This window comes from Sprattus sprattus (assembly GCF_963457725.1).
Source record: "Sprattus sprattus genome assembly, chromosome: 14".
In the NCBI taxonomy this organism is placed as follows: domain Eukaryota; kingdom Metazoa; phylum Chordata; class Actinopteri; order Clupeiformes; family Clupeidae; genus Sprattus; species Sprattus sprattus.
In genome coordinates this window covers 14,450,736-14,477,533 of record NC_137912.1, presented here as the reverse complement: position 1 = coordinate 14,477,533, position 26,798 = coordinate 14,450,736, and the positions used below count along the sequence as shown (strand labels likewise).

Here is a 26,798-nt window from a genome sequence, read left to right as displayed (position 1 = left end):
GTTTACTAACCAGTGGATTAAGTTTTCACCTTTTAAAAATGTACCCTTCTTCTTGTTATGAACACCGTTTCACTCTGTGTTCCTTTTGAGGAAGTTACTTAGACAAACGTACATAACATACTGTCCTCGTTTCTTTTGTTTACTTGTGTATTTCTTTGCTTGTTTAAACCCTGATGTTGTTGTCTCAAATGTTAGTGGATTGAAAAATCCCTGATCTAGTTGGTCGTTATAGAAAAAACACCATGGTATGAGTTATAATAAGTTAGTCACTGGCTGTGTATCTGAGTTGAAGACAATCTGACGTGTGTTAATCTCCCCAGAATGGCAATAAATCACAACAAGGTAAGCCTGAAAAGGGTCTAACATAAGTGGTTTCTGTCAACTCTCGTGTCAGCGAGTGCACCTGGTCTGAAGGGCCGCGGGCATCATCCCTGAGAGCCTTAGCAGCGTGATTGCATTGTGCCACCATGCATCTCATGCACGGATCAAACGCGCCGTCTGTGGATTAGCATTTTATTGAGGTGTTCCATTTCACCTCCTTCAGGGCGGCTGGTGATTACTGTCTCACCTGTCCACTCTGTTCCTGTCAGGGCCTTGTGACAGAGCTTGCTCGTCCCCCGTATCAGACCCAGCTGGAGCATTTCCTTACACAGGAGAGGGAGAGCGATAACGCTGTGGGCCAACGTCCACACAAAACACCTTTATAGACGGCTAAGCTCTGGGCAGCGGCTCCCTTCAGGAGGTACCGGAGTGGACAGTCCAAGTCAATAGACAGATAGACAGTTGGGCAGATAGGTAGAGAGAGACAGACAGACTCATTTTTTGAATGATCAATCAATCCCCAAAGGAAAAATGCAGTGTTCCAGCAGCAATAGGCATACATGACGAAACACACATAATTAACCAAAAAGAGACACTGAGGAAGTAGGTATGAACTGTTCTACTACAGTAGTACTACTATTACTACTACATAAATAGAAAAATATAATAGAATTCGAGATATAAAGTCATGGACAAAAGTTTTATACCACTCTAGAGGAAATGTACTTTTATCTTCTGAACACAGAAATTCAGAATCAGAAATTGCTGATTGTAGGACATTGTGTCATCCTTACGTTGGCCTATTGTAGTCTCTGTTCAATAGATCATCACACTGTAAACACTTAATTATTCTGCATTTTGCTGTGTTTTGCCTTTTCTAAAAACCTACCGAAATGTCTGAAAAAGCTTGAAATTCAGAGGGTGCAAATTGTGGTTCCTCACCAGGAACACATTCTAACATTCTGAGCGAGTAGTGAAAGGTTAGAGTGTAGTAAGACTACTGTTCACCATACAGCCATAAAATGCAAATTTAGGGACTTTTTTTTGACAGAAAGAGCTCTTGGTGTCCGTGAGTGACACTTTTTTACCCATTTTCATAAGCCTCCAACTGAAAATCTGCTGTCTGACCAGTAGGTTGTGTAGTGGATGTGAAGTGTTGTCCATTATGTTGAGCCGTTTGTGCAACATCGTTCTCTCAACAACCAACTCTTAAGGCTCCAGAGCAGTCCCCAGCACATAGCCAGGCTTCTTTATCAGCTTGCTCAGTTTTCTTAGTGTCACTGGCTCTAATGCTGCTGCCCTAACAGATGGCTGCAAAGAAAACTGCACTGGCCACCACAGACTGGTAAAAGAGTTGCAACGTCTTGCTACACACATTGAAGGACTTAGGCTTCCTCAAGAAGTAGAGTCTGCTCTGTCCCCTCCTGTAGACAGCCTCGGGGCTATCTGTCCAGTCTAGTCTGTTGTCAAGATGAACACCCAGGTATAGTAGCCACCCTGTAGCCACCTCTCCCACCTCACTGAAGATGGAAGTGACATTCCACACACCATGCCACAAAGCAGTCCAGTTCCCTGTACTGCCCAGTCTCCTGTCCATTACTGACACACCCCACAATGGAGGAGTCAACCGAAAATAGCTGATACTGATATCCACCTCATGTTTATCAGCAGGAAGAGTGGCACCTCTGTTTATCAGCCGGAAGAGTGGCTTTAAAGTGTACGAAGCCAATCCAGATTGTGGCTCTCCCATGGGGTCACCTCTCGTAAAGCGTTCAAACCTCCCCCCTCACATTAAAGCCTTCTAAGATCCCTTTTTTTCTTTCTCTCTCTCTGTTTATGAAAAACTGAAATTGGCTAGCCAAACTATAAAAAAGCCCTGAAGTACTGCATGCAGTGTTGCCAAAGTGTTCCCTGCGAGTCTGAAAATGTATCCTCAGTTCACTAGATCTGTTTCCAGAGATTGTCTCTGGAGTGGTTTATCTGCATCGGGCTGTATGAAAAAGCAACGGCGGGGGGCGGGGGAGGGGGGGGGTTGGGACATGCTAGAAGAGGCTGCACTCGGGAAGCATCTTGCTCAAGGACGTTGCAGGTTGGCATTGTCACCAGTAAGTGCGTCATGAAAGAGAAGGTGTGTGTGTGTGCCTGTGTGTATGTTTGTGTGTAACAGAGAGGACAGGAGATAGAGTGTAAAAAAAAAAGAAAGGGAGGGAGAGAGAACGTGCCTAGGGAACAATGGAGTGGAACAACTCCAACAGGCAAAGGCTTATCTCTCTTTTTTAACCTCCCTCTCCCTCTCTCCCAATCCATCCCTTTCCCCCCATTTTCAATATCTCTACAGATCTTAATGAGCACCGCCTTTCTCCCTTTACGGGGGAGAGCACAGGAGCGATACATCACAGGAGGGACGTGCGAGGGTATAGGCGGAGGGGGTGGACAGGCAGGAGGAGGGGGCTTGGGGGGGGTGGCAGTGATGATGACAATGCGGGAAAAACACAAACGCAGTGCAATTAAGACGGAGTGGACGGCCTGTCTTTTGTAACACTGCGACACGGCGCAACCGTCACATGGTAAAGAGACGCATGTGACGTAACCCCTCAGTGCCACACACTGAGCGATGCCACCTGAAAGAGACCACAGACGTTGGCAAGGGCGTTGGCAGACGTCAGGGGGGCGTGTTTTTCCCCTCTCTCCTTGCCAGGTTACTGTCCCAGTCACATGTAAACGCAGCTTGCTCCTCTGCCCAGGTACGGTGGCAGGGGCACCTCTACGTGGGGTGCATGGTAGTTAGATGTGGGGCGTGGAAAGCACTGACTAAGACAGTGAAAGGGACTGAGGCAAAAATCTCTGCATCTATGCATCGCCTTTCCTCTTGCATAACCAAACAAACCAAATGCTAAGAAATTATTTGAATATATCTGCTGAATAAATCAAAGTAAAAGTTAGATCTGCACTGCTTGAGGATGTGACCTCAACTACCCCCATAATCATAATCCTTTTATGGACCATAACATTGAAACAAATTCTTATGCTTTAATAATAAATAAATATTTATAAATGCATATTCTCTTACGTACAGTATTAATGTTTTTATAAAAGAGGAGTTTGAACGGAACTAAAGGGGGGAGGAAAAAGAGGTGCACTCGTAACTGGAAGTAAATAGCTGCCAAAAATCAAACAGTTGGACTTGAAAAGAATAATGGAGGCAGCACACACTCCTGCGCTCCCTTGACTCAGTATTTAGTAGGAGGAGGTGCTGATGAAGGCCTATATACAGCCTATAGGCTGCAACATCATGCTTTCATTCTGGTACATTTTTGACGTTCTTGTCATACTATGGAGTGAGTGTTGCGCTGTTGGAGTTTACAAACTAGCCTACTAAAATGTAATATTTTGCAACATGATCTTTAACATCTTTTCCACAACTTGGGAAACTATGACACCATCTGCTGGGATCTAAAATGAAAGAACGATCATTCTGTGAGACAACAGTTCGAGGTGTTTCGACAGACACAACACATTGGCAGCTGTACACTCTGTCATGTATTGCAAATGCACAGCATTGTAGCCGAACGAAAATTAAGATACATTATGCTGCATTAAGTATCAGATCTTAAATTTGATTCTGATACAAACAAACATACAAGTTTAAGACATTCTTTACACCCAAACCTACAATAAAAATTACACTTAACTGATGCAACCGATTGCTGGGTCTTAACAGGTTGTATTCCGTAATTGTTGGGCCAATATTCTCTTTTTTTTCTACTGGCAACCTCACTCAAATTCTCAACATTACAACACTACTAGTTAAATACCTCTCAGTGTGACTGAACACCAAGTCGTCCGTCTAGCCAAATGGCAGCCATATTCACACGTAGAATGGGGGTTAATGTCACCAAACCTGAGGGAGCAGGTGCGGAACAGAGGGGCCATTGGGAACCTGCTTGCGTGAGTGGACTATTGAGCACTTACACCAGGGAGATAGAGAGAGAGAGAGGGGGAGAGAGGGGGGGCAGTGCAGATGTGCAAGAGATGGAGAGATAAGGAGGGTAAACAAAGGTAAGAAAGAGAGGTGTGTATTGAATAGAGTGAGAGGAAAAAAAGGGTGGAATAAAGTGCATAAAGACAGTTAAAGGTAAAAGAGATTTAGTCAGAGATCACATCAATGGGAGGGGGGAGAGAGAATGAGCACCGGAGAAAGAGGGGGTGCAAAGAAAGGATAAAAAAAAGAAAGCGAGGGAGGGAGAAGGTAGAAGAAATATGAGTGGGAGGCCTGGATGGGGACAGGGTGGAAGACAGATGAGCGATAACACATCCATTTCAATGCACCACATGAAAACAATAATGAGTGCATACCCACTGTGACCAAGCAGCGGGTCAGTTCATTGCCATGCATTGGGTGCAGGGCCACAGACAGTAAGACATTCCCTCCACTGACGCAGAGAACGAGAGTAGGGACATACTGCTGTCTTTATTAGGACTGCAGCGACCCCAGCACACATACATTTGCATTTCAAAAGCTGGCTCTGGATTCAAGCAACATGCTTTATTGACTTTCTAGAGTGATCCCTAACCTCACCCCTTGTGTAAATTACCCGACCGCAATCATCAGCATTCTCTTTTCTATATATATGGTTGCACACCATTAGGAGACACTGTGGACAAGCCGCATGTCCTTGCATTTAGCCCCCGTCTCGCACCGTGACACCATGCCCTCGCAGGCGCCTGTGTCAGCCCCTGGCACCAGACCATAGTTCTGTGCCAGACAGGATGCCTGTGCGCTGCCAGATGTTGGCCATAATGTGCCCGCTTGTCCATTACTGATTATTTCGGGGGCCCTGCCGTCGTCCTTGTGTGCCCAGTGTGGACCGGGGGGAGGGGGGAAGTGTCCTCTGCCATCAGTGACGCCTGGGACACTACTGAGGGGTGACAGGCGGGGCTGGGGAGGGTGGGAGAGGGGATGGAGTGGTAGAGGTGTTGGGAGAGGAGAGGAGGAGAAGAGGTTGTCCTCCTCCATCCTTGTCTGCCGCACAAAGCATCATCATTTCCCTATGATACACAACGTTACGTAACGCCGGTGCCGTCTCCAAATATTGCATAAGGCTGTGGCGTGCCAAGAGTAAAAAATATCTCAGCCAAAACCAAACGATAACAAAATAAGTCCAATATCTTTGGCGTTAGGTAACAAAAAGGCACTTTTTTTTTTTTTTTTTTTTTTAAACCCTGCGATGATTTCACAGAGTTGAGAAAACATACTCTGATGTTTATACAACTGGTGATAAATGATTAGGACATTAATATGATCTGCATTCAAATGTGCTAAAAAACAAAAGAAGATCCCCTATTGCCACTCTTAAAACGTGTCCCCTTTTAACCGCTCAGTTTATAAGGTTGAGTAAACATACTCTGATGTCTTGTCCATAATAAATTATGAAAATTGTAATATGTAGAGTAAACTGGGATTAGGAGCATTTAGGAAGCCATCTTGAGTGTGTTTGTCAAGTCACAGCCACCACAGAGGCAGTCAGTGTGATGGGAAGAAATGTTCTTTTTTGCTCCACTCACCCCCTTTTTACCAGCACACCTGTCTGCTGTTTTCACTTTAGCTTTTTCATTTGAGCTTTTTTGAAAAGAAAAAGCAAAGTTATTCTGCTGTTTCTTTTTTGTCCGTAGCTATCTGAAGTACATATTGCCAGTCTGCAGTCCTCAAAGTTCAGTGCATCCTGCCATCTTCTCTCCCTCCACCTCTCCACTCAGGAGTCAATAGCAGTGGGGACTCCGCACCAGTGTATGGCCTTACGCTCTTTTCATTTGTCCCCCGGTCTCTCTCTGGAGTTGGATGGCATGTCTCCGTGTATTTCACTTGCCGTCCCTAAAGAGTCACACAGACAGTGGCGCTCACCACTGCCTGGAAAAAGTGACTCTAAAGGTCAAGTGTGAGACGACGCGATGTTTTTTTTCTGGATCAGTCCAGGCTCCACCAGTGAAATGTGGACGCATGATATACCGTGAATGACAGACCCTTCAGGGCCACTCAGACGAGAGAGAGGAAGACGGGGAAATGATCCCGGCCACCTTAAAACAGACAGTTATAGCACAGAGTATATCATCTATGCTGTGCTATAATGGGTTTTTATGGATCAGCTATGGGGGCGGGAAGATTAGTTCTGACAGGTTTTGTTTTATGAAGTCCATGTTCAATTTATATCACAAGGACCGGACTGGAGAGGTTTGGGCATTCATTGATTTGTTCTGAAATAAAAATAATGGCTACCCCATGTCAGTGGTTTCCAATAAATCTGAGGGTGTAAATAAATATATAAAGGGTAAAAGAGTGTGTGTGTGTGCGTGCGTGTGTGTGTGTGTGTGTGTGGCTGAGGAGGTGAGAGATGGTGTTTAAGTGCTGGCATGGCCTCCCAGCATGACCTGACACCAGCAGATGGGAGGATGTCACAAACACCAATGTTGCCTGTCACGAGGGATCAAGGTTATGGCACCGAACCAAGACACTTTTTCGCGCTGTCCCTCCTCAACATACACACACACACACACACACACTCATGCACATGCACATGCATGCATGCACATCTACAAACACACATACTTACTCACACACACACACTAAGAATGGCACGTGCAAAAATCCTGACTTCAGCACATATATTTTAAACTCTAGTCACATACAGACTAGTCTTCCAAATGCCTCAAAATGGAGACACTGTCAGCACCCCTATGGAGCGCCTCTGTTTGCACATGCCACAGGCTTTTTTTGCTCCTCTGCGAGCCTCAGATCCATTTATCGCTCATTAACCCCACATTAACCTCCATTTCCCACCGTCCTCAACACATCACACTCGCACCTGAGAACAGACCGATCTGGTGACAGCGGCGCAGTTTTTTTTTTCCAGGCTCGCTAAAAAAGGCCAGCTCGGCTCTGAAGCAACTCCCAATCATATCCCTTTGTCTGTTAATGTGTATACAGTACTGGCAGCCTATTGTAAAGCAAAATAGCCGCTGAATCGCAGCATCTGTGGTACGGCTCTGTCAGAATGCTCCGCGGGGAGCTTGTGTGGAAGGGAGCGGAGAAATGTTTCGCAAGTTTTTCTCTGTGCTGTCAAAGACGTCACGCACAGAAAAAAAATGTGACTCAGCATCTGAACTCGGCGGGGAGTAACAAACGCGAGAAAGCACCGGATGGAAAAGAGCTGCTCCTATCGTCCACCACCGCAGATCCAAAGACGCTCATTCAAATGCCAACGACGCAGATTAATGTCGCCACGACCATATCTATCACCATAATGAAATAAGGATGTGAGGCCATTAAGGTCATTACAGTTTGACGGCCTTATTTTGTCATTTCCGGGGACATCTGTATGCACACTCAGCCAGCACTTCCTTACGCCTGCATGTTAAATGCGGCAGCTTTGCATATATTTGACAACCACCCGTGCCTGCTCATATATCAACTCCATCTCCATTTTGAGCGTCCAGTCTGGGCCCTACTTAGCATCCAGGGCCTCCCATTCAGCTCCTTTTCTGCGTCGCCACTTGGCTCCATTCTAACACAGCTGTTAACACGCTCCTGGGGAAAATTTGTTTATTTTTGTGTGCAGAGGAGAATTCATGTATCCACTGCATTATGTATGAGTGAGTACGTGTATGTGTGTGTGTGTGTGAGAGAGAGAGAGCGATAGAGAGCCAGACAGACAATGTGTGTGTGTGTGTGTGTGTGTGTGAGAGAGAGAGAAAGACTGTAAGTCTGTGAGAGAGAGAGAGCCTGTGTAGGTGGGTGTCTGTCTGTGTGTGTGTGTGTTTGTGTCTGTGTCTGTGTCTGTGTGTGTGTGTGTGTGTGTGTGTGTGTGTGTGTGTGTGTATGTGTGTGTGTGTGTGTGTGTGTGTGTGTGTGTGTGTGCCTGTCTGTTCAGGACTAGAGGGGGTATGTGGTGCATGTATTACAGTAGAGTCCGAGGAGCTCAATCTTGATTCCAGTGACGATATGAGGTGGCATGTAGTAGGCCATTTATTGCAGTCTGTCACTATGGATCTTTCAGCACAGACAGTCTTTGGGGGCAAAGGAAGTTAGCATTCAACCAAACCTGTCCATCAAGCTGCAGCCGAAAATCTGCAGGAGTCAGAGATAGAGAAAGATTAAAGATGCATATTTCATTTCAATTCAATTTCGCTGCTCTACAAGCATACCAATTGCTTTGTGTGAAGAGCAGTTTGGAACAAATGGAGAGCTCCTGGTGCAAATCCTTCTTTTTTAAGACTTTAAGACCATTTCATATTTGTGTCTACTCCTTTAATCCATGGAAATGGGATTCCGTATGGAAACCATATTTATGTATAAATTGATCAATGTACTGTAGGCTCTTCTTTTCCTTGAGTAAATGAAATGGTGTGTGTGTGTAGAGGGTGTGTATGAAATGTTTAATTACAACGGCGTGTGGACTTGTGTAAGATGGAGTAATGGGTGGGTGAGCACTCTGAGTGTGTAGCTATTCAAAGAGAAGGGCTAACCCATGTGTGTGTCCTATGTTCTTCCCTGAGGTCCAGCATCAAAAGCAACTAACAGTCTAAGACGAGGAGGTACTCCATCTTATGCAAGTGTGTGGGCGTTCCGGGGGGGGGGGGGCGGGGGTTGACAAGGTGGTTAGGGGTAAACATCTTTGGCTGTTTTCCCCAAATTTGTGCATCTATGCAGTCACCATTTATAGACCCAGTAGCCAAGACCTTGTATTCCATTCCAGCCAACCACCCACGTTCCATAAATGTATTTCCGTGCGTACGTGCTTTTTATTTGTGCATGTTTGTGACTGGCTTTTTGTCATGGAACATTACCTGGAGAGAGAGACTTTATATGTTGGGTAAATAATATAGCATATGGAATATCTGCTGGAAGACTGGTGCAGCTGGGCTCTCAGATATGTGTACACACATTTATGGCAATATTTATTTGAAATATGTATGTGTTCGGACACCTTGTGTGTATATAGTTTTTAAAAACCAAAAAATATCATTAATGACCAGAACTTGTGTGCCGTTGAGCAGATTTCTGAGTGGCTACGCTGTGTGTGAGAATAAGAAAAGGGGGAGAGACAAGTGAGAATCCGTTAAGAGGGAGAGGGCCAGCCATCCAAAAGGCCAAAGGCAATTTTCGGCTCTAGTGAGCCAGCACCAGAAACAGCTAAGTCTAAAAGGCGGACAAAATTTATTTATTTACAGTCAACCCTTAGAGCATACAGCGATTCATTTTGTCATTTGTCAAAACCTTTAAATTGAGGAGAAAAAATGGCCAAATATATAGAAACTCTATAACTTTATGGGATGGAAACTTCACCGCAGTCCTGTGACATCCAAGTCTGTGTAGTTGTGCATGTGGAAGAGACTGTCACTCATCAAATAAACTCTGACTCCAGTAGTCTGCTGTCTGGGCCAGTATGTCACTTGTAGTGGATAGGACTGCCTTTCTGTCGGTGAAATGTTCCACATAAGGCTGTGGATCACAGGACAGTAAATGTTGCCGCCATACAAATCTCTTTCTAAGAACAGGGCATAATGAAAGTTATTATGGACGCAGATAAGAGGTGCGCTGGACAGATCTGGGCCAGACCAGCCCCCTACCTGGGGAGACATTTTTGCCTCGTGCTGAGGGTAATGTCATGCTGTTAAGAGAGTCTTATAGCCTGTAGGCAGAGCTGCTGTGGCTCACATAACAGACTCAGACCATCAATTGCAGTAAACTCAGAGTCCTCCACTCTAACAGGAGCCATGTGGTGCCAAAACTGGCCAGTTTATCACATTTCTTTTTTTAAACATTAACTTTAAGAGGTTTCTTGAAACATTAGGACGTGGTCTGCATTGGCAAGCTGTGGTGCTCTTGTGTCGTTTTCCATACGAATGGTGTCACTTGGTGCGCCTTTGCTCAGTTTAACCCGTCGACCAAACACAGCCTGGATTTGCATTTCCATACATCAGAGTCTACTCGCTTGAGGGTGTCTTTAAGTGCGGGATAAAATATGAATTTCCTGATTAAGGCGAGTCAAAGAACTCCACGATGTAAAGCGTAACATTTCCTCCGTTTATGCCCCAGGTCCATACATGTATTTAGGTATAAATTACATTGGCCCACAAAGGAAACATTTAGTTAAGTCTAAAAAGAAACCAACCTCTTTAGTTTCCAGGTTAATTATTTTTTTTCTTTAGTCAAAGGTAACCGAGGTTGCTTGGTTAAAATGTTTTCCATTATTTCTAAGCCCAAATCCTTGCCAACATTAATGTTAGCTGTTTCTATTTCTATGTGGGCTAGCTTGCTAGTACTCCAGATAAAAATGTAACCATTGAATTTATCATTTTTATCAAGTTTATACCATTTGTCATAAAGAGAGAATACGTTTTAGTTAATTCAGTGTCTGCCTAAACACACTCAACACAGTTTACCATTCACAATTGTTGTAACAGTTACTACTCAAACATTCCAGATTAAAGTTCTTTAACCAAGATCTGCTTCATATGTGTCTCGATTTATAAAAAATACAGACACACTTTGACAAGTACTGAAGGATGGCCAAGTCAGTCACAAAAGTATCTTTGATGTCGTTCAGTGCGATTGAAGGCAGACCCAGCGCGCTTTGGCAGGAGAGGGTCCGAGAGGAACATGGCGCCGTTGAAGTTGTTATGGAAATGCAAATTAGCCCGGCACAGCCTGGCTCAGCACGGCCAAATGAGCCAATGGCCAAAAGACCCAGCAGTGCCCCTCCCTCTAGACCCTTGACTAATGGAAGAGGCTCCTGGTGTGTAGCTCTACACTGGTGTTCAGCAGGGCTTTCGCATAGCCTCTCAGTCGCTCCTTCCAACCATGATCTAACAAGCTTTGATAATCCACTTTGCCTCTGTCTGCCACAAGTGTACCCTGTTTGTACCATAAATGTGTTTTATTCTTTAAAAAAAAAAAAAAACGATGCATAAATTGTTGGACTTTAACATTTTTTATGGAGGATTAGTTGGGCTTAGCTCCGTGCCTAATACTATGATTAGGGATTTCTGGTACAGAAGATAAGTGAATTCTCCCTAGTTGTTCACAGACTGTTAGTCTGTTAAGGGCAAAAGCGGTAAACAGGGGGATGCAAGCTTAAAAGTAGTGGGGAGAGAGTACCCACTGCCTGCATCAATGCAGCTCAATGGTTCCATTGCCTTCCATTGTGTTATTCCCTCTTCACACGGTGGTGCGGTAATCCTTGGCGAGAGCGCGGCGTCACAGCGGATCACCGTGAATATCAAATAACAGTCACTCAGGATGACATGGCTTCATCACGGTACAAGTACAAAAACGACCCATGTCTCGATTTAAAACAAAGTATTTCCAACTGTGTGACCACCTGTCAGGCCATCGGAAGACTGCATTTCTATAAATAATCAGCCAAAGAAAAATCACTTGTCTCTGACAGAATGACTATGATGTGGTCAACTCAACAGCATAACCGTGCATGAGAAATAATTGATAGACAGGTAGTGGACAACAGCAAATGGATTTGTTTCCTTGTCCCATCAGAGTAGCTGCCAGACCTTGACAGATCTAGAACACACCTGACAAAACACTAAGCCCCCCAAAACAACCCCAAAGCGATGCAGCTTTGGCATGTGCCGTTTGCAGGTGTGCGATCACTGATCAAAGCTGAGGTGTACAGGAGGATGAGGGGGGGGGTCATAGAGAGACATGTTCCTCTCATGTTGGTGCTCAAAGGAAAGAGAGCACAATGCCAGTGTAGCATGTGTGTATGGAGTTGGGCTAATGGAGATGTCTGATGTAATGGCAGGTACAACGTGACCAACGACAGAATACACCAGGCTGGTGGCAGGTTGTATGTATGTATGTGTCAGTTTCATGTCATCAGTCAAACTCAATGTAAGGTAAAAAATCAAATGGATAAGTGCAACTGTAAAGAATAACAATTGAATAAACAGGTTGGATGCCAATTAGACCAAATATACTTAAATGAGTAAATAAACCTGAATGCATGAGAGGAAAATGGTGGGGAAATGGTGAGGAAGAAACAAGCAGACGGAATGGAGAGGAGGATAAAAGAGGATCCCCAAGCCTAAAGATAGGATAAGTGAATAAGAAGAACGAGAAGAGTAAGAATAAGAATAGTAGGAATAAGAGTGAGCGAATGTTACAAAATGTGAGTTTTTTTTATACCTCAACCCCATTCTAAGCGTCTGCCCCAAACCAGTGGGTGATGTGACGGAGTACCCTAGAAGTGTTGTCCTTTGTAATGAGATCAGAGAGAAGTCCTCAGTTTAGACCCATTTGACCCTCTGGTGTCCGTTTTGTAGATTCGATCAGAGTGCATTCCGCCTTAGACTGAAGAGCCAACTGTGCTGGTGTGTTTCTGGGGTTGGGGGGGGGGACTAGACTCCCAAGGCTCTGAACCCCGATGCCGACCCACCTCAATGTGAGATCAAAGCCTAGCATGAAAGCTGAGTGAGTCATCACAGAGAGCCCATGGAGGTGGTCATGTCATCGCTTCATAACTCACATTTGCTTTCTAAAGTCACAATCCAGACATCTTTTTTTACCCACTGTGTGCACTCAGCCGCCAACAAACTAGACATATGAGTGCAAACGGACACACACACACACACACACACAGACACACACACTCACACAGTCACACAGTCACACACACAGGCATATTGAGAGTCCACACTATATGTAAGGTTAAACATATTAAAGGCTAGATCATGTGCAATCAAAGGCTGTCCACATCACTGCCTTTGAAGTAAAAGTTGAAAGTGTTACGATCCTTTCATGATTAAATGCTGACTGAAAATGTATTTTTTCCAGTTAATTTTATCCATTTGATATTTCAGAACCTTAAAAATATCCAATACTTCTTAAGGCTTTTTCTGCCTTTCCTGTGATATTATGCCATAGCGCTAACAACATATGGGAATAAGAGGTATGATATACATTGGAAATGAAAAATTGCTTGAAATGGCTTGGTAAATATAGAGTGAGCTGTTGCAAAGCCCTTTATTTACTCTGAATGTATTAAAGATGGAAGGTGAAATTTCAAGCGTATATAAAGGAGTCCCTAAAGCATAGTACCATTTACAGAGTCACATGTTTATCTGAATGTCTGCTGAATAATACCTAACAGGTATGCTTGACTGACTGTGAAAGTGTTCTTGACAAATTAAAGAACTTATCACTTTTCCTCCTGGAGAGAGAAACACTTCCCCCCTGGGTATGCTCAGTCATTTTTATTGAAGATCACATTTTCTTCTGCCAAACGAACCTGCATCTGCTGGATGCTTTTTTTTCCAATCTGCTTACATCAGCTCATTTGCATTCCTATCTATTTCAGACATCACTTCTTTGATATTTTCCCTGCTCTATTGAGGTATGGGCAGGCTCTTATGATGCCTCAATCTTGAATTAGCTTAGCCATTACATAGGGTGCCATATGTGTGTATGCCACCATTAACCAGGTGTTACCAATCTTCCTGAGAGCACCTGGACCTGCACCATAGGCCATCTAAATTTGGTTTATCACTCAGTGGTGGCAATACACTGTCTCATATGGTCAAACCAGGGCCATCTGGACTTGAGTAAACAGAAAGCGTTTGAACTTCATTTAACTTATTGTATATATTGTCACTTCTGCTCTGAACATTGCATGGTGCCAACTGAATGCTATGTTAATCTGAATGTTCCGAAAAATCTATCACACAATTGCTGAAGTATAAAATCACTAAATCTCTATATTTGGTCCTCCACAGATTTAAGGATTTGCAAACGGAGGTTCCAGCTGACTGAAGAATCACATCACAAGATGGATGGAATCAACTTCACTTACTGGAACGCCTCCGATGGCAATGACACAGAGCCTGCCGTCACCCATCAGAGCCCCTACAAGACTGTGGAGGTGGTGTTCATTGTGTTGGTGGCCGGCTCCCTCAGCCTGGTGACTGTCATCGGCAACATCCTGGTGATGCTTTCCATCAAGGTCAACCGGAACCTGCAGACCATCAACAACTACTTCCTGTTTAGCCTTGCATGCGCTGACCTCATCATTGGCTTGTGCTCCATGAACTTGTACACGGTGTACATCGTGATCGGGTACTGGCCGCTGGGGCCCGTGGTGTGTGACCTGTGGTTGGCACTGGATTACGTGGTGAGCAACGCGTCCGTCATGAATCTGCTCATCATCAGCTTCGACAGGTACTTCTGCGTCACCAAGCCCCTCAGCTACCCCATCAAACGCACAACCAAGATGGCGGGTATGATGATTGCCGGCGCCTGGGTGCTGTCCTTCATCCTGTGGGCACCAGCCATCCTCTTCTGGCAGTTCATTGTCGGTGGCCGGACGGTGCCTGACAAGGAGTGCTACATCCAGTTCTTCTCCAACGCGGCAGTCACCTTCGGCACGGCCATTGCCGCCTTCTACCTGCCCGTCATCATCATGATTGTGCTCTACTGGAGGATCTCCAAGGCCAGCAAGAGCCGCGTCAAGAGGAACGCCCGCAAGCCTTCGGCCTCAAACCCGGCCGCTGTGTCACCGAGCCAGGCGCGTGGCCACGCGGCCAAGCCCACCAACAACAACGTGACCGGGGAGGACCCCAACCGGGGCCAGACGCAGTCCACAGAAGACGTGGCCAACCAGCACGACGGCAAGCTCCAGAATGGCAAAGGCCCCTCCAGCACTGCTGGTGAGGGTGAGGGGGAGGTCGATGAGGCCCCCAAGGACAATGGCGTCCCCGGGGAGGAGAAGGACAGCTCCAACGACTCTAGCTCCGGCAGTGGCACCGCCCACAACCAGAAGGTGGAGGACGCAGCAGAAGGGGCGTCCAGGGATGGCTGTAGTGGCAGCGTTGAGGCCGGCCAGCCTGTGACATGGCGCCGGACCAAGGCAGGCGGCTCCAAGCTCACCTGCATCAAGATCGTCACCAAATCGCCAAAGGGCGATTGCTATACAGCCTCTAATGCCACAGTCGAGATCGTCCCCAGCACCGAGAAGCAGGACCACGTGGCGCGCAAGATCGTCAAGATGACCAAGCAGGCCCCGAAGAAGAAGAAAGGGCCGCCATCACGCGAGAAGAAAGTCACCCGGACCATCATGGCCATCCTGGTGGCTTTCGTGGCCACTTGGACACCCTACAACGTCATGGTGCTCATCAACACTTTCTGTGCCAGCTGCATCCCCAACACCGTCTGGACTATTGGCTACTGGCTCTGCTACATCAACAGTACAATCAACCCGGCGTGCTACGCCCTCTGCAATGCCACCTTCAAAAAGACTTTCAAACACCTCCTGCTCTGCCAGTACAAAAACATCAGATCAGCTAGATGAACAGATGTGTCTGTGTGTGTGTGTGTGTATCTGTGGTGTATCTGTGTTTCTGCGTGTGTACAGTCTGAGTGAGAGTGTGTGCGTGGGTGTGTGTTGTGCAAGCATAATTAAGAGAGGCGGGAAAACAGAGAGAGGGTGAGAGAACAAATGGTGATATATTTCTTCATTTTCTCTTTGCTTCTTTTTTTTCCTAAACAACCTGTTGTGGCACTTTACACATGCAACTGCAGCTGCCAGAGTCAAAGACTCATCTCTGAATGCTTGATCTCCGAGCGCAGAGGGAAGGAGGTGGGAGGTTGGGGGAGCCTTGAAAAGTCACATGGCAGACAGATCAAAAACTATCGTACCAAAACAATCCATAGAACATGAATCGTCTGTAACAGTACGACGGAGAAGTTTTTATCTGTGATACGTGACTTTTGTTTAATCAAAGGCTGAGTTTAGGGAAGGCAGAAATGTCAATGTGGCACTGGTGTCCTTGCCCTGACAAAGACATCAAGCTAAACAGGACAGGTAATGGATGGCCTCTGCACTGCTTATTTCAACACAACTTCTAAGGGAAAATAGGGCTGGCTGAACCATCAAACCCTGAGTTTGTTGGTCAGTAAAAAAATTATCCCTGTATATATATATATAAATATATATATATATTAAAATGTATGTGTATGTATATATATATATATATATATATATATAAGTTTATGTACAGTCAATTTAACTTGTCTATGTCTGTGAATGTGGGAGTGTATGCCTGTGTGAGGCTGTACTGTACGTCTGTGTAGGTATGTGTGTGTCTGTCTGTGTGCATGTGTGTGTGAGAGACACAAGAGAGACAGGGATAGAGAGAGAGAGAGAGGAAGAGAGAGAGAAAGAGAGAGAGAGAAAGAGAGATGAGAGCTCTATTGAACTTCACTGAAGATTATCTACAACACAAATTCAATGGGAATGACCTGAGGCGGTGATTACTGGGGGATGTATCGCTTGTTTCAAGCTGTTCTCCTGCGCCAGAGGGGACAGCGGGCTGTGGCGAGGTGCAGTGGAGCAGCTTGGACGAGTGCAGTGGAGGGGCTGCCTCCATATTTCCATGTGCAAGAGTACAACACAGCTTCAAGTGCCTAAGCCCCTGGGAATGACAAATTAGTATTATATTATTATAAATTGACCATTATAATTCTACAACACAGAAGCTCCAATGCAGAAGCTTAGTTATAGATCCTGTGTTGTAAGTTTTTCTGCACCCTCTTGAAAGGTGCATTTTTCCTTTGCTTTTAACTCAAGCTCCAAGGCACCGAATACATACATTATTAATAACACATACAGTATTGATAGCATGCAAATAAAGCTTGCACCATGCATTATCAGACATCTGCAAATTAAAAGAGGATGCGCCTAAATGTGGTGTTAAGCAACACGGAGGCCCTGGGGCCATTTACTTCTCTTCTATTCAACAATTTACATGGTGACAGGGGGGGGGGGGGGGGGGGGGGGACATATCCTGCAGGTTATAGCTGTGTGTTTCCCGAAAGGAATCTTGTGCTTTTTGTGTGAGTGTGTATAGGAGTGCTGAGCAGATGATAGCCTTATGGGACACAGATAAGTGAATCTGAAGATGGCTATTATAGAATGGGTATCTGGTGTAAATGAGCTTGAGTCTGGTTAAAGACTGGGGTTGTATGGGTATCTGGTGTAAGTAGGCTTGAGTGTGGCTTTAGACTGGGGTTATATAGTGTGTTGGAGATGTGTGGTACCCTGGAATGGGGTGACATTTTTATCACAGGCTTAAGCCTTGTGAATTAAAGGGCTATTTCTTGTTGTATCATATATTTGATATGACACATCTATACATTATAGTAGTCATGGTTACATTACATTCACATCCCCATGGCCATATCTGCGTAGGTTAGACATTAAAAAGGCAGCAGTGGGGATTCGTATTCCTAACACACTGGTTGTTTTGAAAGAGAAAAAAATAGCAACCTGTTGCAAATCATACATGGATGCCAACAGTGGAATTTTCCATTTGACAACAAAAACATTTCTGGGCCAGTCTCAGTATTTGGCAGGATGGTTTAAAAAGAAAAATGGAGTCAAGAATCGAGTGTACCCCCTGCCACGGTCTCAGTTAGAGTGGGATCTAGGACAGCAGAATAATGGAATCTTGGCACAGGGTTTATCAGATTAGGAGATGATGTGGAACACCTACATCGGAGATTGCACATTACACGCTTGACTTACACAGCAGGCCAGTGTCCCACTTAGTGGCCTACTCATTCTTCATCCTATTATGTGTGACTCTCCAATACATTGTCTCACTGAAGCTGAAGTGCCATTACTGATACCATTATTATGTATGCTTCTCTCGCTCTCCCTCTCCAACTCACTTTGGACTCACTCCTCTTTACCCTCCTCTATAGTCTGTTTCTGGCACTCTTCTCCACTACTGTGCTCCCATTTCACTTTTTCTCTCTTTTCGGTCTCGCCATTCAAGACAGATGTCAGCTCCTCAAACATGAATCCATCACATCTCTAAAACACCTTGTACCGCTCACTCAGGTACAAGCTCTCAGTAGGACCTACATCCCCAGCGCTCTCGGGACAGGTGGGGTTTGCCCCGAAACTCACCCGACACATCTGACGGCCCCAACACCGCTGCGGTGTGTCTGCGTGTGAGAGAGAGGCGTTCATCCAAGTTTGCCATCCCAGCTATCTGTCAGGCCGATAAGTGGACTCGTGTCTAGGTGTCATCTGTCACGCGTCCCGGTGGTAGCTGAGAGCCTCTCTCAGCCCACCTCCCGCCCGGGAACGCTTGATTAATCTCCGGCTAAGCTGTCGTTTGAGTGATAGCCGCAGGGATGTAAGTGCTCGCCACCACAAGTGGAAGAGAGTGTGAGCTTTTGTGTGTGTGTCCTCTCAACCCTTCCAACCCACCCACCCCCCTGCTGACACGCCACCCCCATCATTGTCTGTCTGATGGGTGTTGGAGGATGTCTGTCATGCTTTAATCACCCTGGTCCAGATGGGATGAGCGAAAGGTTTCCATCTGAGATGGGGGAGAGCGAGTGTTAGCGTGTGTTGAGTGCTCTTTCGCCTGCTTTCAAAAGCGCAGAGGCATTCACCGCGCACCTCCGCTGGCATGCCCATAAACGGCATAAAATATGGCTGGATGGGACAGAGCGGCTCTCGGCTCTTTCCAAACACAACGTCAAAACATGACAAAGTGAAGGAACCTGGTCTGAGAGATCCCACGGCGGCGTGCGGAGAGCTCACAGCACTTTCACAGCTTCTCTGGTGACGGACAAAGTAAGAGTCGCCGCAGACAGTCACATACTTCTTCTGCCCGGACAGACTTAAGGAGCCAGCCTCTCTTTGAAGTGTCACTGACGGAGAGAGCTCTGTCAGGAGACACACCGCAGGCCCAGACGCTGCTGTGGGACTCCCTGCGTGTGGCTAACATGTTAAGAGCCCCCCGGAGAAATTCCTGACAGGTCAGCCAAAGGTTTTTGAGGCATAGACGTGTTGACCAATGAAGGCCTGAGCACTCGCAGATAAACAGAGCTGAGCATGCATGGTTCTTCTCCATTAAGATGACGAGAATTCCTGTAAAGCATTACACAGGCGTAAACACCAGCACTCCGAATCCATGTTTTTTTTTTCAAACACACAAAGAGTGAGAGAGAGAGAGACTTACTTCTAAACTCCCCGATTCCATTTTGTTTTTCACACAGTGAGAGAGAGTGAGAGAGATGGTTCATAAAACTGCCATTTCCCTGTCGTACGCATTACATAAACACTGTCTTTGTGGCGTCATCAGCACATAGTTGCTGTCGAAGTGTGACTTTACTGAACCACAGTGAGATGTCACACAACTTGAAACAAAGGGCTATTTTTGTAACTAGATTTCTATGTTTAATTTTGACTTGATGTTAGTGAGAACCCCACGTTTGATATTTCCATTTAGATTTGGTCTGATAACCTTTTTTCCTTGGTAGTTGGTAAGTAGATACCATGGTCATCATTGCATATGACTGCAGTCTTGACACCTCACAAGGACAAACAGAAGTCTGGGTGTAGCTGTTATTATCACAAAAATAACAGGTGTGATTGGCACACATTGCACACACGGATGTCACACTCAGCTTGTTAAGCGGGTGACGCAGCCGACGACTCTGGACCCCAAACAAAAGCTCCCCTCCTCCCAGACAGTGTTCAGTTTTTACCTAACACTGCTGTGCTCACTGGCATGTTTAAGGGCCTGTGTCCAGCACCAGGCCCCTAACCCAACCACTTCCCACCCCTGCAAGTACCCCTGTTGTGTTTGTACCCCACATGATGAAGTGCCTAATTATCTGAAACCACCGTGAGACAACGTGCTAAATGATTCACACAAACCGATATTTATGTTGTATATTTTAAGGCATCGCAAGCTGCTGCTGTTACGCCTTAAAATATACAACATAAGTTAGGCTAGCGTGTGAATTTTTTCCGTGAAGGAACCTTCACAGTTGCGGTGTGGTGAATTGCATTCTACAAGGGCGATGGGAATGGATGCAAAACCACGTTAGAGATTGGTGATGTGTGTGTTGAAATTGAGAGAGAAGAGAGAAAGCACAAGATTATTTTCAGGAACACCAATAAATGGGCAGGGTGTGTTATGTGAGATCTGAAGATATCGATTGAACAGTATATTGTAGCTTCCAAAACTACATTTCCCAGGAAGAGCCTATAACAGTAATAAGGTCAATACAAGAAAAACACCTGGGGGCTTTTAGGCCTTAAAGCACAATAGTCAGTAAATTGTCAGTAAATCAGTAATTCCTTTATATGAAGTTAATTTTATGTATTTAATGTGTGTATCAAAATATTGCTTGTGTTTGTGTTTTAAATTTGGTTGTCTGAGTGGTTGTGTTAGGGTGTGTGTGAGTGCGAAAGTGTGTGTCCCAGTTTGATAGGGACTGAAATTGTGTACAATAAATATGTGTGCTGTAAAATGGAGCTTCTAAACAACACATACCTGTGAAGGCATCAAAACAATGTGAACCGGAGAGAAAGCCAAGCAGCACTTCTTGCAGAGACAAGTACATATTTAGTATTACAAGACTCCATGACCTTATGAAAACAAATGTGTATCTCTTTCACAATGCCATTCCACACCCAAAAGAAAATGGCTGCCAAAGACTCACACATTGACTCTTCAAGGCCACCAATCATTGAAGAAACAATGGACTCTGTATTCAAATATGTAATCATGAATATGAAAGTTCTTTTGTATGACATTTTATAACTTCATCTGCTGTGTTGCTGATGGAGGAACGGAAAGTGTATCATAAGAGTTTATTCAAGGACAGAGCTGGTGACTCAGAAAGCATCGATTCTGGAGCTGAAGAATTTGTCAGTGGCAACAAGGAGATAATTGGACATTAAATCACGAGCCAGGAGGTTGTGAACCACGGGAGGGAATTGTGAATTATCCGTTTCATGGGATTGGAGTGACTAAACGAGGGGAGAGAGAGAGAGAGAGAGAGAGAGAAAGAGACGAGGAGGAGGGAAACTTTGGTTGAATAGACAGCACATTTTTCAAAATACTGTAAGAGCTCTGGTACAGATCCATGAACCATGAAAGTTGTGTTACTAAGGCAATTCAAGGCATACTTTTTTACAGCTTGTTATGTCAACTTTTCTTTCCTCTTGCTGTTGAGGTAGAAACAAAATGGATGCGACTGGTCGATGAAAGTCAGTGATTATAAGGCGTCATTGAGCCATGTGTCCGAGGAAAAATACTCAGTCTCTGACTTACAGACGGCAGAGAGAGACAGACAGTCAACTTGTAGAAACTTGTGACTTCACAAACACTCAACCAAGGACATCTTCAACTACTCACGTTTAACTTATAAATTATATATGTATGTATATAATTTTAAAATATTTTTTTTTCTATGTCACAGCCAGAAGACCGCATCTTGAGGGAATGCACTTGAATGTGTAGCACTCAAATGAGATATGTTTAAAATATGTATAAATAAATAAAATAAAAAAAGATGTTACAGCTCACCTCCTTGTATCAGATATCCAAAAACAGATGGCTATTTTTTCATTTGCCTAAGTATGTAGATTACCACTGTACACTTCCCCACTGTGGCTTGTCATGTCCCATGCAGTAGAAGAGTTGTCTATCAACAGCTTATTGTTTGCCTTGTATATAGAGTATGCATTCTCTGTAATTTGGATGAGGTACAGTCAAAGTGTACATACCCGTGTTTAATAGATATCTGGATGTTTCCTTTTCTTTCTTCCCCCTGTTCCTTCTATGCTTAGTATGCTACTTCCCTCTGTACAGTTAAAAACTTCTTTCAAGGAGATTATTGGATGAAGAAGAATCTGGATGTTGTTTCACAGGCCTCAAACGAAGCTGATATATGAACTGCATTCAGTGGATATGTTGTGCCATTTTATTTTGGACAGGAATTCTATCAAATAAAAAAATAATAAAAATACTTGTTTCTTTTTTTTAAACACAGAAACACATTATTCTATATTGTGAGGGAGGTTGAGTAACCGACTTCCATTAATTTATTCAAAGACGTTTTGGGACGTAACAAGAAAAAAAAGTAGTTATGGATTCTTCTTTTATTCACTTAAACATAAAGCAGACAGTAAGGACCAGTGGTATGGAGAAATCCACACATCAAAACTAACATGGTAATCAGACCAGGCTCTACACACACTACAGTGTCACCAGTGAAAACAATAGCTGAGTTTCCATCCAACTTTTTCATGCAAATTTTGACCATTTGAATAGGGAATCCTGAGAGGACACGCTTGAAATGTGCATAAAGTTTTCTAAGTCGAATAAGAAATGAATTCCCACTAGGGGGATGGATAACCTCCCAATTCGTATAGGGTATAATGCGACTATGGTTGATGGAAACAGGTTTATTCATATTTTTTTAGATTTTATTACATGTTTCTGTTAAAGTTACCCTCAAGTTTTAGACACACAGCTATTCACAGATCCTCCCTTGAATAGGAGAGTGTCCATTTTTAATTCACTTAACATAGCAGATGGAAATGTGCATAAACGCACATTTCTTTGAGCTGAATTTTCATAAACGCACTTAAAATTGGATGGAATTCCAGCTTATGTATTGGTCTACACTCTCACAGTTGCACTCTAAGAAAATCTATTGCCTTGGTGTGATGACAAGAGTCTACATTTAGGACACCAAACATTCAGTAATATGACACAATTCTTTCAAAATGTTTTCCGAAAACTTTAAAAAGAACAATCCAACCCTGTTGTACTTTACAAGAACCTGATCCAGAACAAAAGGTTAATTCGGTTAGATTTTCTTTTAATATTAACCTGTCTCTCACACTACCAACAATATAGGAGTATGAAATTAGCTATAAAAGTTACAACTCATCTATCAGAGTGTATATAGGATAGAACAACATAAAACATGCTCTGTAGTTTTTCTACACATCCTCTCTCTCTCTCTGTGTTTACTGCTCGAGTGCTACAGGCCTTAAACTCTGCACCGGATGACCTATGGGAGGAGGAAGAGCAGGAGGGAGCAAGACGAAGTAAATTCGGTGTTCTGTCACCACTGCGCCGCACCGCACCACACCGCTAGTCCATTGGGGTGCGTTCCTTCTTCCTTCCGTCCCTTTTGGGCTTCCTGGAGTCTGGAGAAACACAGGGGCAGGATTACTCAGAGAGCTGATGGTGAACAAGCCTAACGTAGCACCAAACGGGTTTTAAAAGTGTCACAGATTTACACGAGGAGACAATAAAAGGTGGCAGTGAAGAGTCACATAATGTTAAAGAATTAGTAGATTAGTACCTAACATAATAATTATCTGACTACACTAACACTTGTAACACAGCTTTATTGTTATGATAACTATACGATTTATGTGTATCAGAAGTAAAGAAAATGCTATTCTCTAGGGAAACAATGATCCCTCTGAGAACATCTCACAAGCTAAAGTCTCTCTCTCCTTATCTCGCTCTACTTGATATTTATGTACTTTCTCATCAGCCCTAAAAAATGGACATAAGATTAGCCACCATGACAGGAACTAAACAGCAAAACCTGCACCATCCCTCATGGTTCACTGAGCTGTGTACGTGTGAGTCTGAGTTCTGTAGGTGTGTGTGTGTGTTCTATGACCAAAAGGGTGAGATAAAACGAAGGAGAAAAAAATCAAAAAATCTGTGCACCTGTTGCTTACTGTGTCATGGGACTCGGCGGAAACTGATGTCAATTATCTAATCAACACCTGTTATGAAATGAATCTCTGCTTAATCTGAAACAGGTTTCTGCTTGTTTTGACAACGATTCCGTTCAATATCAATTAGACAAACAACAAACATTGTGGCCCTGTGAGTTTTTGGAGATGATTAATCTTGCTGGAAACTTTTTAATGGCTGCCCTGTTGTCACCTTTGGGTAACTGCGTAACTCCTTCAAATAGCTGAATTTTGAGGACATTTATTCCTGCCCCTGCGGTGTCTTCTCAGTTATGGCTAGAAGTTATCTCAACACCACCACAGAAAATGTACATATTAGGGAAGCTTCATTTAATTTGCTGTTTGCTGGGTAATGGGCAGCCATAATCATTGCCTTATTGCAACAAGATTAGCTAACGGTCATCTTTTATACACACAGGCTTTTGGAGAGCTTGTTGACTTAAATATTCCCCCGAAGCATCAGCAGAAGGCATAGAAACTGATAGATACACTGTGTATGAACATTACTGAGGAGGCCTCAGTGGGCCTCTGATAAAGTAATGGAATCATATTCAGCGCGCCTACTATTTTAGCGTTGCCTCACTGCGTTGTGCAGTGTATCACAACAACAACCGCCTCTGTGGGCCAAAACAGCTGAATCTTCCATTTCACCTGTCTTTTTATTTCATTGAGTCCCTGGGCCAGAGGCTCAAATCAAATAGTCAGATGCGGGACACACGAAGGGAGCGCCTCGGACACAGTCCTACTGAGCCTTTGGAAAGCCTATCTCGCACCCAGTGGCGGACCTACCATTAAGGCGAACTAGGCAACTGCCTTATGCCCCCACCCAGCAGAAAGCCCCCGACGAGTTGCCCACCCACGCACCGATGGGCCGATGGGATAACCCAAGTCTACAACCAACCGGCTCTCCCGCAGATGTCGTCGGTCGCGACAGTTTTCCTTGCTTCACAGAATACATCATATACCTCTAATGGTAATCAATTGGAATCACTGTCTGTTATTTATACTACTCCTAGTGACCTGTATTCACACTCATGGTTACTATTTTCTTTACTAATCTAATCTCCTCCGTCAGTCTTACTATGTTTATTTGTTATTAAATGTCAATCACTCTAGCCTAATACTTGCGTGTCTCGCTCGTAGACACCTTTAACAACCCTACACACACACACACATAATCACACACCCAGCATGCAACACTACCATTACCACTGATGTTTACACCCCATCGTATGTTCTGTTCATTTCTACAATAAAGTTCAAACCAGTGGCGGCGGACCTTAAGGGCGATTGTGGCGACGAACTGCCTTCAGGAAAAGGAGATTTTTTTTTCTCTGGAAATTAACAAATGTCGAATCAGGCAACAGTCACGCAACAGTTGTGCTTCAGAAGGCGGCGTCCCTATTTGGGGCTAAATGGAAATCGCCCCAGATCTCTCTCACTCTAATGTTAAATCCATTCTCTTTCATAAAAGAGGGCTCTCAATGCATTTTCCATGGCTTCCGGGAGGGCTCGGCATGCTCCATTCTTTCGTCATAGGTATAAGGACGTATGTGTTTAAAAAAAACGGTCAAGGCATATTCTGTCAAGATGTCTAACATTCAGTGCAACAACTGGAGTCACTCCTTGAAAGAAACTAATTTTTAGTCGGCGTACTAATTAAGATAAATTGACTACAAAACAATTAGGACTTCCTACACCAAATGTATCGATTCAACAGGTTTCTACAAAGGGTGGAATCCTACATCAGAATTGGAACGAAAGAAAATCATGGCTAGCACGCTGTGAAGTGGCTAACGCGGTCTGTATTCCTTTATTTGTATGCTACCACTGTCACTTTTCATAGGTTGTACAGTGTGAATGTTCGCTTTTTGCCCTAACACTGAGTTATTTTCTTTGTGAAGACTTATTTAGCTTTTGTAAGCCAATTTCGAGATCAGTCAATAAATATAGTTGGTTTTGACTTATATGTTGCCCCCTTCTTTACGTACTTACTGGACATATTTTATGTGTCCTGTAAAGCTATGTTGCATCATACAACATTTGAGACATGTGGATAATGAAAAAGTGGGATAATTTAATGTGGAGCCAAATCATGTTTGCTTATGAAGGCTCCTGAATGCAACTTTCTTCCATATAACTAGATACTGTAGCTATGTAGGTAGAGGGGAAATGTTTTGATTGTGTGCTGCCATATACAAAAAGGTATTGCTGTATGAGTTAATCAGCCTACAAAAAAAATGATATTGCTTAATGTAGGTCGCCCTAATCATTATCAAAAAAATTGTGTACTCTTTCTCTGCTGACATTTATTCCTAAAGGCTCTGTAGTTATACATATAACCATCTGATACTAGCCCAGAGTTAAGCATATTCATCTAGCAAACTATACCTACCTTGAAGTGTTACAATAGCCAGTATCATTTTATTCCATGTGTCCATCCAGGCAAATTTGTGGATCCAAATGTTATTAAAAAACATATATAATGTTATTTCTTTGTAATCATCCAAAATTATGTTAAGTGTATGGGTATTTTGCATACATTGAGTGGGCAACGCGCCGTATATTAAGTGGGCCGCTCTGACAGACAACTCCCTGGCCACTTTTTTCCCCAAGTCCGCCCCTGCTTTGAGGTGGCCCTTTTTTTTTTTTTTTGCATTAAAAGGACGGATGAAGAGGGCCCCTGGCTATGTTCGCCTTAGGCCCCCAAATGACTAGGTCCGCCACTGCTCGCACCCAAGCCACATGAGGGATAGCAGTACCTCACAAACGCAAGGGATATTGGCACTCTTCTCCATGTGATTTTCTTGTTTTGGTATAATGTTTCCCTCCCTACTTCTGCTAGCATCCATACTCAGCATATTCCCATTC

General features: G+C 44.1%; 2 protein-coding genes across 2 annotated transcripts in view; one reads left to right on the top strand and one right to left on the bottom strand.

Moving 5' to 3' along the window:
* Window positions 1–14,159: 14,159 nt before the first annotated feature.
* Window positions 14,160–15,677, top strand: chrm2a (cholinergic receptor, muscarinic 2a; the record flags this gene model as incomplete). The annotated part of the gene is made up of 1 exon (XM_080850961.1): window positions 14,160–15,677. One exon carries the CDS (start codon window positions 14,160–14,162, stop codon window positions 15,675–15,677), a length of 1,518 nt encoding a protein of 505 aa, XP_080707087.1.
* Window positions 15,678–23,286: 7,609 nt separating this feature from the next.
* Window positions 23,287–26,798, bottom strand: part of ptn (pleiotrophin) — a gene marked incomplete at its 5' end in the record, with an annotated part of 10,879 nt that continues 7,367 nt past the window's right edge. Inside the window, one exon of the mRNA XM_080851498.1 lies at window positions 23,287–23,360. Coding sequence (XP_080707624.1) covers window positions 23,305–23,360 — 56 coding nt within the window. The 3' untranslated portion in view covers window positions 23,287–23,304. The remainder of the gene's footprint in view (window positions 23,361–26,798) is intronic.